This window comes from Heterodontus francisci, unplaced genomic scaffold (genome assembly GCF_036365525.1).
Source record: "Heterodontus francisci isolate sHetFra1 unplaced genomic scaffold, sHetFra1.hap1 HAP1_SCAFFOLD_480, whole genome shotgun sequence".
Lineage (NCBI taxonomy): Eukaryota > Metazoa > Chordata > Chondrichthyes > Heterodontiformes > Heterodontidae > Heterodontus > Heterodontus francisci.
The window spans coordinates 380,204-394,225 of record NW_027141172.1 but is presented as its reverse complement, the minus strand read 5'-3'; the positions used below and the strand labels follow the sequence as shown (position 1 = coordinate 394,225).

Here is a 14,022-nt window from a genome sequence, read left to right as displayed (position 1 = left end):
GTCAGGTCGGGTCAGGTTGGGTCCGATGTGGTTCTGTCGGGTCAGGTTGGGTCCGATGTGGTTCTGTCGGGTCAGGTTGGGTCCGATGTGGTTCTGTCGGGTCAGGTTGGGTCCGATGTGGTTCTGTCGGGTCAGGTTAGGTCCGATGTGGTTCTGCCGGGTCAGGTTGGGTCCGATGTGGTTCTGCCGGGTCAGGTTGGGTCCGATGTGGTTCTGTCGGGTCAGGTCAGGTTGGGTCCGATCTGGTTCTGTCGGGTCAGGTCAGGTTGGGTCCGATGTGGTTCTGTCGGGTCAGGTTGGGTCCGATGTGGTTCTGTCGGGTCAGGTTGGGTCCGATGTGGTTCTGTCGGGTCAGGTTGGGTCCGATGTGGTTCTGCCGGGTCAGGTTGGGTCCGATGTGGTTCTGCCGGGTCAGGTTGGGTCCGATGTGGTTCTGTCGGGTCAGGTCAGGTTGGGTCCGATCTGGTTCTGTCGGGTCAGGTCAGGTTGGGTCCGATGTGGTTCTGTCGGGTCGGGTTGGGTCCGATGTGGTTCTGTCGGGTCGGGTTGGGTCCGATGTGGTTCTGTCGGGTCGGGTTGGGTCCGATGTGGTTCTGTCGGGTCGGGTTGGGTCCGATGTGGTTCTGTCGGGTCGGGTTGGGTCCGATGTGGTTCTGTCGGGTCGGGTTGGGTCCGATGTGGTTCTGTCGGGTCGGGTTGGGTCCGATGTGGTTCTGTCGGGTCGGGTTGGGTCCGATGTGGTTCTGTCGTGTCGGGTTGGGTCCGATGTGGTTCTGTCGGGTCGGGTTGGGTCCGATGTGGTTCTGTCGGGTCAGGTTGGGTCCGATGTGGTTCTGTCGGGTCGGGTCCAATGTGGTTCTGTCGGGTCAGGTTGGGTCCGATGTGGTTCTGTCGGGTCAGGTTGGGTCCGATATGGTTCTGCCGGGTCAGGTTGGGTCCGATGTGGTTCTGCCGGGTCAGGTTGGGTCCGATGTGGTTCTGCCGGGTCAGGTTGGGTCCGATGTGGTTCTGTCGGGTCAGGTCAGGTTGGGTCCGATGTGGTTCTGTCGGGTCAGGTCAGGTTGGGTCCGATGTGGTTCTGTCGGGTCAGGTCAGGTTGGGTCCGATGTGGTTCTGTCGGGTCAGGTCAGGTTGGGTCCGATGTGGTTCTGTCGGGTCAGGTCAGGTTGGGTCCGATGTGGTTCTGTCGGGTCAGGTCAGGTTGGGTCCGATGTGGTTCTGTCGGGTCAGGTCAGGTTGGGTCCGATGTGGTTCTGTCGGGTCGGGTTGGGTCCGATGTGGTTCTGTCGGGTCGGGTTGGGTCCGATGTGGTTCTGTCGGGTCAGGTCAGGTTGGGTCCGATGTGGTTCTGTCGGGTCGGGTTGGGTCCGATGTGGTTCTGTCGGGTCGGGTTGGGTCCGATGTGGTTCTGTCGGGTCGGGTTGGGTCCGATGTGGTTCTGTCGGGTCGGGTTGGGTCCGATGTGGTTCTGTCGGGTCGGGTTGGGTCCGATGTGGTTCTGTCGGGTCGGGTTGGGTCCGATGTGGTTCTGTCGGGTCGGGTTGGGTCCGATGTGGTTCTGTCGGGTCGGGTTGGGTCCGATGTGGTTCTGTCGGGTCGGGTTGGGTCCGATGTGGTTCTGCCGGGTCAGGTTGGGTCCGATGTGGTTCTGCCGGGTCAGGTTGGGTCCGATGTGGTTCTGCCGGGTCAGGTTGGGTCCGATGTGGTTCTGCCGGGTCGGGTCAGGTTGGGTCCGATGTGGTTCTGTCGGGTCAGGTCAGGTTGGGTCCGATGTGGTTCTGTCGGGTCGGGTCAGGTTGGGTCCGATGTGGTTCTGTCGGGTCGGGTCAGGTTGGGTCCGATGTGGTTCTGCCGGGTCGGGTCAGGTTGGGTCCGATGTGGTTCTGCCGGGTCGGGTCAGGTTGGGTCCGATGTGGTTCTGCCGGGTCGGGTCAGGTTGGGTCCGATGTGGTTCTGTCGGGTCGGGCCAGGTTGGGTCCGATGTGGTTCTGTCGGGTCAGGTTGGGTCCGATGTGGTTCTGTCGGGTCAGGTTGGGTCCGATGTGGTTCTGTCGGGTCAGGTTGGGTCCGATGTGGTTCTGTCGGGTCAGGTTGGGTCCGATGTGGTTCTGTCGGGTCAGGTTGGGTCCGACGTGGTTCTGTCGGGTCAGGTTGGGTCCGATGTGGTTCTGTCGGGTCAGGTTGGGTCCGATGTGGTTCTGTCGGGTCAGGTTGGGTCCGATGTGGTTCTGTCGGGTCAGGTTGGGTCCGATGTGGTTCTGTCGGGTCGGGTTGGGTCCGATGTGGTTCTGTCGGGTCGGGTTGGGTCCGATGTGGTTCTGTCGGGTCGGGTCAGGTTGGGTCCGATGTGGTTCTGTCGGGTCGGGTCAGGTTGGGTCCGATGTGGTACTATCGGGACGAGTCGGGATTTTCTTTCCTGACCTGAGCAGGCCTTTACTTCACATCCTTCCGAAAGCACAGTGAGGATAAAGATTGAAGGCGACTGGCAAAAGAACCAGTGATGAAACAGATGCCACTGTTTTTTTTTAATCATTCATGGGCTGTGGGCATCGCTGGCCAGGCCAGCATTTATTGTCCATCCCTAATTGCCCTTGAACTCAGTGGCTTGCTCGGCCATTTCAGAGGGCATGTAAGAGTTAACCACATTGCTGTGGGTCTGGAGTCACATGTAGGCCAGACCAGGTAAGGACAGCAGATTTCCTTCCCTAATGGACATAGTGGACCAGATGGGTTTTTACAACAATCGTCAATGGTTTCATGGCCATCATTAGACCAGCTTTTAATTCCAGTTTATTAATTTCACCATTTGCTGTGGTGGGATTCAAATCCGTGTCCCCAGAGCATTAGCCTCATTATCTCACCACTACCTTCTCAAGGGCAATTAGGGATGGGCAATAAATGCTGGCCTGGCCAGTGACGCCCGCATCCCATGAATGATTTTAAAAAAAGAGGAGGTCAGAACTTCCCCCGAAGGGAATTGAATACAAAAGTAGGGAGGTTATGCTTCAGTTATACAGGGTATTGGTGAGACCACATCTGGAATACTGTGTACAGTACTGGTCTCCTTATTTAAGAAAGGACGTAAATGCGTTGGAGGCAGTACAGAGAAGGTTCACTAGACTAATACCTGGAACGGGTGGGTTGCCTTACGAGGAAAGGTTGGACAGTCTCGGCTTGTATCCGCTGGAGTTTAGAAGAGTAAGAGGCGACTTGATTGAAACATACAAGATCCTGAGGGGTGTTGACAGGGTGGATATGGAAAGGATGTTTCCCCTGTGGGAGAATCTAGAACTAGGGGTCACTGTTTAAAAATAAGGGGTCGCCCATTTAAGACAGAGATGAGGAGAAATTTTTTTCTCTCAGAGGGTGGTGAGTCTTTGGAATTCTCTTCCTCAAAAGGTGGTGGAAGCAGAGTCTTTGAATATTTTTAAGGCAGAGGTAGATAGATTCTTGATAAACAAGGGGGTGAAAGGTTATTGGGGATAGGCGGGAATATGGAGTTCAGATTACAATCAGATCAGCCATGATCTTACTAAATGGTGAAGCAGGCTCGAGGGGCTGAGTGGCCTACTCTTGTTCCTAATTCATATGTTCGCATGTATGTACAAAGAACAAAGAACAGTACAGCACAGGAACAGGCCATTCGGCCCTCCAAGCCTGCGCCGATCTTGATGCCTGCCTAAACTAAAACCTTCTGCACTTCCGGGGCCCATATCCCTCTATTCCCTTCCTATTCATGTATTTGTCAAGATGCATCTTAAATGTCGCTATCGCATCTGCTTCCACCACCTCCCCAGGCAGCAAGTTCCAGGCACTCACCACCCTCTGTGTAAAGAACTTGCCTCGCACACCCCCTCCAAACTTTGCCCCTCGCACCTTAAACCTATGTCCCCTAGTAACTGACTCTTCCACCCTGGGAAAAAGCTTCTGACTATCCACTCTGTCCATGCCGCTCATAACTCTATAAACCTCTATCATGTCGCCCCTCCACCTTCGTCGTTCCAGTGAAAACAATCCAGGTTTTTCCAACCTGTCCTCATAGCTAATGCCCTCCAGACCAGGCAACATCCTGGTAAACCTCCTCTGTACCCTCTCCAAAACCTCCACGTCCTTCTGGTAGTGTGGTGACCAGAATTGCATGCAATATTCTAAGTGTGGCCTAACTGAGGTTCTGTACACCTGCAACATGACTTGACAATTTTTATACTCTATGCCCTGACTGATGAAGGCAAGCATGCCGTATGCCTTCTTGACTACCTTATCCACCTGCGTTGCCACTTTCAGTGACCTGTGGACCTGTACGCCCAGATCTCTTTGCCTGTCAATACTCCTAAGGGTTCTGCCATTTACTGTATACCTCCCACCTGCATTAGACCTTCCAAAATGCATTACCTCACATTTGTCCGGATTAAACTCCATCTGCCATTTCTCTGCCCAAGTCTCCAACCGATCTATATCCTGCTGTATCCTCTGACAATCCTCATCATTATCCGCAACTCCACCAACCTTTGTGTCGTCCGCAAACTTACTAATCAGACCAGCTACATTTTCCTCCAAATCGTACGTATGCCTCTATACTAGAATCACTGTCCCAATGTTCCTCTACTGACACTTGATCCACCTCATTCTCCAGAACCAGCAGTGCCTCCTTTCTCATTGGTTTGGAAATATACTGCTGTAGAAAATTTTCCTGAACACACTCGAGGAACTCTTGCCCTTCACTCTCCTTTACACTACTACTATCCCAGTCTATATTAGGATAATTTAAGCCCCCATTATAACTACTCTCTAATTCATGCACCTCTCTGTGTTTTCTCAGACCATCAGTGTAATGAGAATAGGATGAAGGAAACAGGAGGTGACTCTCATGGACAAGATAAGGGCATGAAGGGAGATAGGAGAGAAACTGGAGAAAGATGTGAGCTCAGGGCTAGTGCAGTGTTTAGAGGATGTTTGGCCGGGGGGGATGGGGGGGAGGGGGGAGGCTCGTGGAAGGGAGGACGCAGCAGAGGTAGCTGATTGGATGGTCTCAATCTTAGTGACAAAGAAGTTCATGAGCTCCTTGCACTTAATGTTGGAGGTTAGGGTGGAGGAGACAGGAGGGGGAGGAGACAGCAGGGGGAGGTTCAACAAGGTGGTTTGCAATAGAGAAAAGAAACTGGGAATTATCTTTTCATTCCAGGATGATCCTGGAATAGTCAGCATAGGCCATTGGGTCTGTCGAGCCTGCTCCACTATTCAAACAGATCATACCTGATCATCTACCACTATGCCATTTTTCCCGCACTATCCCCATATCACTGAATGTCATTAGTATTCAGAAATCAAATTCTATCTTGAACACACTCAATGATTGAGCTTCCACAGCCCTCTGCGTCAGAGAATTCCACAGATTCACCACCCTCTGAGTGAAGAAATTCCTCCTCATCTTAGTTTTAAATACCCTGCCCGTTATTCTGAGACTCTGTCTCCTGGTTCGAGACTCACTAGCCAGGGGAAACATCCTGTCAACATCCACCCTGTCACACGCCGTAAGAATTTTGTAAGTTTAAATGAGATCACCTCTCATTCTTCAGAACTCTAGAGAATACAGGCCCAGTTTCTGCAGTCTCTCCTCATAAGACAATCCCGACATCCCAGGGATTAGTCTGGTGAACTTCTGTTACACTCCCTCCATGGCAAGTATCTCCTTCCTTAGATGAGGAGACCAAACTGTACACAATACTCCAGGTGTGGTCTCACTAAGGCTTTATACAATTGATGCAATACATCTTCACCCCTGTACTCAAACCCACCCTTGCAATGAAGGCCAACATACCATTTGCCTTCCTAATTGCTTGTTGTACCTACATGTTAACTTTCTGCATTCCTTCTACAAGTACAGCCAAGTCTCTTTGAGCATCATTAATATCGATTGTAAATAGCTGAGGCCCCAGCACTGATCCTTGTGACACCCCACTGTTCACTGCCAGCCAATTTGAAAATGCTCCATTTATGCCCACTTGTTGCTTCCTGTCTGTTAACCAATCCTCTATCCACGCTAATATATTACCCCCAACTCCATGAGCCCTTATCTTGCCTGTTAATCTTTTATGTGGTACCTTATCGAATGCCTTTTAGAAATCTAGGTATACTACATCTACTGGTTCCCCTTTATCTACCTTACTAGTTACATCCTCAAAAAACTCTAATAAATTTGTTAAACAGGATTTCCCTTTAGTAAAACCATGCTGACTTGTTCTGATCAGACTGTACTTTTCCAAATTCATTGTTAAGACATCCTTAATAATAGATTCCAGCATTTTCCTAACCACTGGTGTTAGAATAACTGGCCTGTAGTTCCCTGTTTTCTCTCTCCCTCCTTTACTGAAAAGCTGTGTAACATTTGCCAACTTCCAATCTGATGGGATCTTTCCCGAATCTAAAGAATTTTGGAAAATCATAGCTAGCGTATACACTATCTCTGCAACTATCTCTTTGAGAACCGTGGTCCTGGGATTTGTCACATTTTATCCCCTTAAGTTTCTCCAATACTTCTTCTCGGCTGATAGCAATTTCCTTAATTTCCTCACTTTTTAGCCCCTAGGTTACACTCTATTTCTGGTATGGAACTTGTGTCTTCTACTGTGAAGACAGACAAAATATTTGTTCAGTGTTCAGAATTTAAACGAGATCACCTCTCATTCTTCGAAACTATGGAGAATACAGGCCCAGTTTCTGCAGTCTCTCCTCATAAGACAATCCCAAGATCCTAGGGATTAGTCTGGTGAACCTCCGTTGCACTCCCTCTGTGGCAAACCTCTCCATGCGGAGACCAAAACTGTACACAATACTCCAGGTGCCGTCTCACCAAGGCTTTATACAATTGCAGCAATACATCTTCACCCCTGTACTCAAACCCACCCTTGCAATGAAGGCCAACATACCATTTGCCTTCCTAATTGCTTGCTGCACCTGCAAACTAGCTTTCAGTGACTCACGAACAAGGACACCCAGGTCTCTTTGGACATCAACACTTCCCAACATCTTACCATTTAAGAAATATTCTGTTTTTTCTACCCAAATGGATAACTTCACATTTATTCACATTATATTCCATCTGCTATGATCTTGCCCACTCACTTAGCCTGTCCAAATCCCCTTGAAGTCTCCTTGCATCCTCCTCACAACTTACACTCCCTCCTAGTTTATCTGCAAATTTGGAAATATTACAATTGGTCCCCACATCCAAATCATTTATATAGACTGTAAACAGCTGCAGCCCCAGCACTGATCTTTGCGGTACCCCACTAGTAACAGCCTGTCATCCTGAGAATGACCCATTTATTCCTACTCTCTGCTTTCTGTCTGTTAACCAATTCTCAATCCATTGCAGTATATTCCCCCCAATCCCATGTGCTCTAATTTTGTTTACAAACCTCCTGTGTGGGAGCAGTTTTAGTGGATAAGAGCAGGAATCAATAATGTTTTACATGGTCCAGCCAGATGTGGCAGTCAATGATTAAACCAGTCGTCTGACATATCCTTTCAAGTTTGTGCTTGTTGGGCTAAAGGAGTGGAGATGAAGGTCAGACCATGAGAAGAATCCAGCCGAGAGACAGTAATGTTTCATTGGGGACTTTGGCATCAGTCAGTCATTACAGTAGAGGTGGTCATTTGATTCATCAAAATCAAAGAATCTAATAACATGTTGGCCTTTATATCCAGAGCACTAGAATACAAGGGGGTGGAAGTCATGTATCAGCTGTACAAAGCCCTGGTTAGACCCCACCTAGAGTACTGTGGGCACTACACCTTAGCAGGGATATACTGGCCTTGGAGGGAGTGCAGCCGAAAGGCCCGCTACCCGACCAGAACCCGACAGGACCCGATGACACGTGTTGGGTCGGGTCGCTTGTCCGGGAATGGCTTTCTGGCTCGGATCGGGTTGGGTCGGGTCGGGTCGGGTCAGGTCCGGGATGGACACACACAGCCAGAATTGCATTTTGCTCTGCTGGTAAGTGTTAAAAGTAAAAAAAAGATCTACCTGAGTTGGGAGTCTGGGACGTCAAGGAGGGAAACTGAGTCTGCACAGCCAGCATCTCTATGACATCATCATGCTCGTCCTGCTGATTGGGAGTCGGAAGGTAGGCAAAGGGAACATTCCGGTGGTCGGGCCGGTTCGGGTCAGGCTCGGGTCAGGTTGGGCGCGGGAAGAAATGGAGGGACCCGGACCGGCTCGGGCTCGGGTTGGATGTGGTTCTGTCCAGGTACGGGTCGGGTTTTCTTTTCATGACCTCAGCAGGCCTTTAATGCAGCACAGGATTACCAGAATAATACCTTAACTCTGAAGATTAAAGGACAGATAGATTATATAAACTAGGGCTTTATTCTCCAGAATTTAGAAAGTTGCCTGGTGTGGAGGGTATTAGCTATGAGGAGAGGTTGGATAAACTTGGATTGTTTTCACTGGAACGACGGAGGTGGAGGGGTGACATGATAGAGATTTACAAAGTTATGAGCGGCATGGACAGAGTGGATAGTCAGAAGCTTTTTCCCAGGGTGGAAGAGTCAGTCACTAGGGGACATAGGTTTAAGGTGAGAGGGGCAAAGTTTAGAGGGGATGTGCGAGGCAAGTTCTTTACACAGTGGGTGGTGAGTGCCTGGAACTTGTTGCCGGGGGAGGTGGTGGAAGCAGATACGATAGCGACGTTTAAGAGGCATCTTGACAAATACATGAATAGGATGGGAATAGAGGGATACGGTCCCGGGAAGTGCAGAAGTGTTTTCTTCACCCACCACCGCTCCTGGCAGTTGTGTGCAGAAGTGTTTCCTAATTTTACACTTCAAACCCCAGTGTTAGACTCCAGCAGTAGAAGTAACACCTCTCCATTGACCCAATCTGTTCCATTGATGGAACCACCTCTTAACAAACAAACAAAGAACAAATAACAGTACAGCACAGGAACAGGCCATTCGGCCCTCCAAGCCTGTGCCGATCTTGATGCCTGCCTAAACTAAAACCTTCTGCACTTCCGGGGACCATATCCCTCTATTCCCATCCTATTCATGTATTTGTCAAGATGCCTCTTAAACATCTCTATGGTATCTGCTTCCACCAGATACCATAGGGGGGTGCAGGGGGCGTGGGGGGGGCCAGTGGGGGTGGGTGTGAGGGGGGGGGCGGCGTGGGGGGGGGGTGCAGTGGTGGGGGGGGGGGTGCAGGGCGCGTGGGGGGTGCTGTGGGGGGGACAGTGGTGGGGGGGGGGTGTGGGGGGGTGGGGGGTGCTGGGGTGCTGTTGGGGGGACGGTGGTGGGGGGGGTGTGGGGGGGGGGGGGGTGCAGGGGGCAGGGGGGGTGGGGTGCTGCCACCGGGAATATCAGGCTCGGCACTCCCGACGTCAGGCTCTGTGGCAGGTGACTGCAGAATGGTCTTCCAGCAACACCCGTCCCACCTCAGCCCGATGGGTGATAGAGGTTGGAATTCTCTTTTGGAAACAGCAATTGATTCTAGGTCAATAGTACATTTTAAATCGGAGATTGATGGATTTTTATTCACCATAGGTAGGGATATGGAACAAAGGTGGGTTTATGGAGTTAGGTCAAAGAACAGTGATGATCTCATTGAATGATGCAACAAGCTGGAGGGGCTGAATGGTCTACTCCTGTTCCCATATTCCTGAGAGGGAGGAGGGAGGGGGAGAGAGAGAGAGAGAGAGAGTGCAAGGGAAATAGATAGAAATGAATAGAGGCAGGGACTGAAAGAGATAGTGAGGTGAGTGACCGAATTAATGTGAGGAACTGCTGGTCATGAATCTCCACTTTCTGGAATTTCCAGCTCCCCCTCCCATTGCCCCTCCCCCAATGCCTGGAGTTTGAATTTCCCACAGAGGGAATGGTGACATTCTATCTCAAACATTCTGCACATTACAAGTATTGAATTGGTGTGACTCAGTCACTCAGCAGCCTGACACTGCTCTGTGTTGATCTCATTACCTGAAGCCTGTAGCAGGGGAATCCTCGACCTTCGGCCTCGAAACTCTGCTCTACTCCAGCACTGAGAACCCAGTTCCAATACTCACAAACCAAGCTTTCATCAGAAACACCGCTGCATTTTATAAGCCTGCCACCGATCTCGGCAGATGCTCAAAAAATGGCGGCCCAAAGAGTTGCTGCAATCTTCCACGCGGCGGCTCATTTAAATAGCCGGGAAGACCGGCCCCCTCCCCAATCACATGGAGTGGGCGGGCTGTCCGTCCCCGGCAATGACGTCAGCTGCCTGTGCACAGGTATTGCTGCCATTTGTAAAGGGCAGTTAGCCCTGACTGGTAATTTCAATTTTGAAATCAATTCCCCCCAAAATTAAAGAAATAATTTCCCACCCCCCCAATAACAAGTACATTAACTATTTGCCCTTACCCCCCAAAACACTTACCTTTAACATCTGACCTTTACCCCCCAAGCTGCACAAAGTTTAAACTATAATTTTCCCACCATTTCCTACATCCATGATGTTTATTTGACCCCATTTCCCACCCACTTCCCTCTCCCCCCACACTGATAAATGTACCCCCTCCCCCCTCGCCACCAGTGTCACACCTCATTTCCCCGCACAGGGATGTGAAGGTACAGGAGTCCTGGCCTCCAGGTGGAAGATTGTGCTGGGCCCTCAACATCGCTGCTACCTGTATTTAAATGTATTCATGTTATTGATTTGAATATGTTAATTGTGGGCCCATCCCTGAGGTGGGGGGATTGCTGCCACGGAGCCTCACTGCCACCGGGAATACCGGGCCAGGCCACCCGGTCTCGAGGTCCGTAGTGACCTCATCCAAGCCATCTTCAGGGACCCCCCACCACCAGGAATCATGACGTTATGGGCTTGTTAAAATCCAGCCTCAGAGACAGTACAACACATACAGGCCATTCAGCCCATCCATTTGTGTTGGGATTTACCCCCCACTGAAGCATAAAATCCTAATCACATTTATCCACCCTGTTCCCACGCTCCTTTCCTTCCTCCCCCTCTCTAATCTAATCTCAAATTTTGACACAGTTTCTGCCTCAACCACTAACTCCAAACACTTTTTCCCTTAGTGGAGGTGTCAGTAACCAGGGGGCATAGATTTAAGGTAAGCGGCAGGAGGTTTAGAGGGGATTTGAGGAAAACCTTTTCACCCAGAGGGTGGTTGGAATCTGGAACACACTGCCTGAAGATGTGGTAGAGGCAGGAAACCTCACAACATTTAAGTAGTATTTAAATGAGCACTTGAAACGCCATAACATACAAGGCTACGGGCCAAGGGCTGGAAAATGGGATTAGAATAGTTAGGTGCTTGATGGCCGGCACAGACACGATGGGCTGAAGGGCCTGTTTCTGTGCTGTATAACTCTATGACTCGGGAAGTGGCTCCACAGCCTGACAACTCTCTCTCTGTAAAACAGGTATTCAGAGATGTGACAAGAGCGCACAGGTACAAGGGTCAGGGTCTGTCCGGAGTCTGGGTCAGGGTCTGACCGGGGTCTGTCCGGAGTCTGGGTCAGGGTCTGACCGGGGTCTGTCCGGAGTCTGGGTCAGGGTCTGACCGGGGTCTGTCCGGAGTCTGGGTCAGGGTCTGACCGGGGTCTGTCCGGAGTCTGGGTCAGGGTCTGACCGGGGTCTGTCCGGGGTTGGGGTCTGTTCGGAGTCTGGGTCAGGGTCTGAACCAGAGTCTGTCCGGAGTCTGGGTCAGGGTCTGAACCAGGGTCTGTCCGGAGTCTGGGTCAGGGTCTGAACCAGGGTCTGTCCGGAGTCTGGGTCAGGGTCTGAACCAGGGTCTGTCCGGAGTCTGGGTCAGGGTCTGAACCAGGGTCTGTCCGGAGTCTGGGTCAGGGTCTGAACCAGGGTCTGTCCGGAGTCTGGGTCAGGGTCTGAACCAGGGTCTGTCCGGAGTCTGGGTCAGGGTCTGAACCAGGGTCTGTCCGGAGTCTGGGTCAGGGTCTGACCGGGATCTGTCCGGAGTCTGGGTCAGGGTCTGTCCGGAGTCTGGGTCAGGGTCTGAACCGGGGTCTGTCCGGAGTCTGGGTCAGGGTCTGTCCGGAGTCTGGGTCAGGGTCTGTCCGGGATCTGTCCGGAGTCTGGGTCAGGGTCTGACCGGGATCTGTCCGGAGTCTGGGTCAGGGTCTGACCGGGGTCTGGGTCAGGGTCTGACCGGGGTCTGTCCGGAGTCTGGGTCAGGGTCTGTCCGGAGTCTGGGTCAGGGTCTGTCCGGAGTCTGGGTCAGGGTCTGTCCGGAGTCTGGGTCAGGGTCTGTCCGGAGTCTATCCGGAGTCTGGGTCAGGGTCTGACCGGGGTCTATCCGGAGTCTGGGTCAGGGTCTGTCTGGGGTCTGTCCGGAGTCTGGGTCAGGGTCTGACCGGGGCCTATCTGGAGTCTGGGTCAGGGTCTGACCGGGGTCTATCTGGAGTCTGGGTCAGGGTCTGACCGGGGTCTATCTGGAATCTGGGGTCAGGGTCTGTCTGGGGTCTGTCCGGAGTCTGGGTCAGGGTCTGACCGGGATCTGTCCGGAGTCTGGGTCAGGGTCTGACCGGGGTCTATCGGGAGTCTGGGTCAGGGTCTGTCTGGGGTCTGTCCGGAGTCTGGGTCAGGGTCTGACCGGGGCCTATCTGGAGTCTGGGTCAGGGTCTGTCCGGGGTCTATCTGGAGTCTGGGTCAGGGTCTGACCGGGGTCTATCCGGAGTCTGGGTCAGGGTCTGACCGGGGTCTATCCGGAGTCTGGGTCAGGGTCTGTCTGGGGTCTGTCCGGAGTCTGGGTCAGGGTCTGACCGGAGTCTATCTGGAGTCTGGGTCAGGGTCTGACCGGAGTCTATCTGGAGTCTGGGTCAGAGTCTGACCGGAGTCTATCTGGAGTCTGGGTCAGGGTCTGACCGGGGTCTATCTGGAGTCTGGGTCAGGGTCTCTGTCTGGGGTTGGGGTCTGTGCGGGGCAAGAGGGGAGGAGGAGGGCAGTGGAGTTGGGAATGACTGTGTTCCCAAGTGGAGGGGGTGTTTCCCGGGAGGGGGGTTTCGGGGTTGGGGGGGGGTTTCGGGGGTGGGGGGGTTTTCGGGGGTTGGGGGGGGTTTCGGGGTTGGGGGGGGGGTTTCGGGGGTGGGCGGGTTTTCGGGGGTTGGGGGGGGTTTCGGGGTTGGGGGGGGGGGTTTCGGGGTTGGGGGGGGGTTCGGGGTTGGGGGGGGGGTTCGGGGTTGGGGGGGGTTTCGGGGTTGGGGGGGGGTTTCGGGGGTGGGGGGGGGGGTTTCGGGGGTGGGGGGGGGGGTTTCGGGGGTGGGGGGGGGGTTTCGGGGGTGGGGGGGGGGGTTTCGGGGTTGGGGGGGGGGGGTTTCTCTGATTCTCGCTCCGGGAGGTTCCGATTCTCCGCTAAACTTCCGCATGAAAGGACCGCTGCTCCGGTTCACTCACCCCGGGGCGGCTCCTGTTCGGCTCCGGTTCCCAGGATCAGGATCAGGATCAGATCCAGTGTCCGCAAAACAGAACACATTCTCCGGGCGGAGACTCCGAATGATCCCGTTCACAGGAGCGACAGTTCCGATAAACCCCGAAATAAACCCCACCCCGAAATAAACCCCTCCCCGAAATAAACCCCTCCCCGAAATAAACCCCTCCCCGAAATAAACCCCACCCCGAAATAAACCCCACCCCGAAATAAACCCCTCCCCGAAATAAACCCCTCCCCGAAATAAACCCCACCCCGAAATAAACCCCTCCCCGAAAATAAACCCCTCCCCGAAATAAACCCCACCCCGAAATAAACCCCACCCCGAAATAAACCCCACCCCGAAATAAACCCCACCCCGAAATAAACCCCACCCCGAAATAAACCCCTCCCCGAAATAAACCCCACCCCGAAATAAACCCCGCCCCGAAATAAAACCCGCCCCAAAATAAACCCCACCCCGAAATAAACCCCTCCCCGAAATAAACCCCACCCCGAAATAAACCCCACCCCGAAATAAACCCCACCCCGAAATAAACCCCTCCCCGAAATAAACCCCACCCCGAAATAAACC

At 52.7% G+C, this 14,022-nt stretch overlaps 1 protein-coding gene across 1 annotated transcript in view; it reads right to left on the bottom strand.

Moving 5' to 3' along the window:
- LOC137362382 (disintegrin and metalloproteinase domain-containing protein 33-like) overlaps positions 1-13,556 on the bottom strand; it is a 378,256-nt gene extending 364,700 nt beyond the window's left edge. The window contains exon 1 of the mRNA XM_068026792.1: positions 13,415-13,556. Within this exon, the coding sequence (XP_067882893.1) occupies positions 13,415-13,493 (79 nt within the window). The 5' untranslated portion in view covers positions 13,494-13,556. The remainder of the gene's footprint in view (positions 1-13,414) is intronic.
- Between the last annotated feature and the right edge of the window lie 466 nt (positions 13,557-14,022).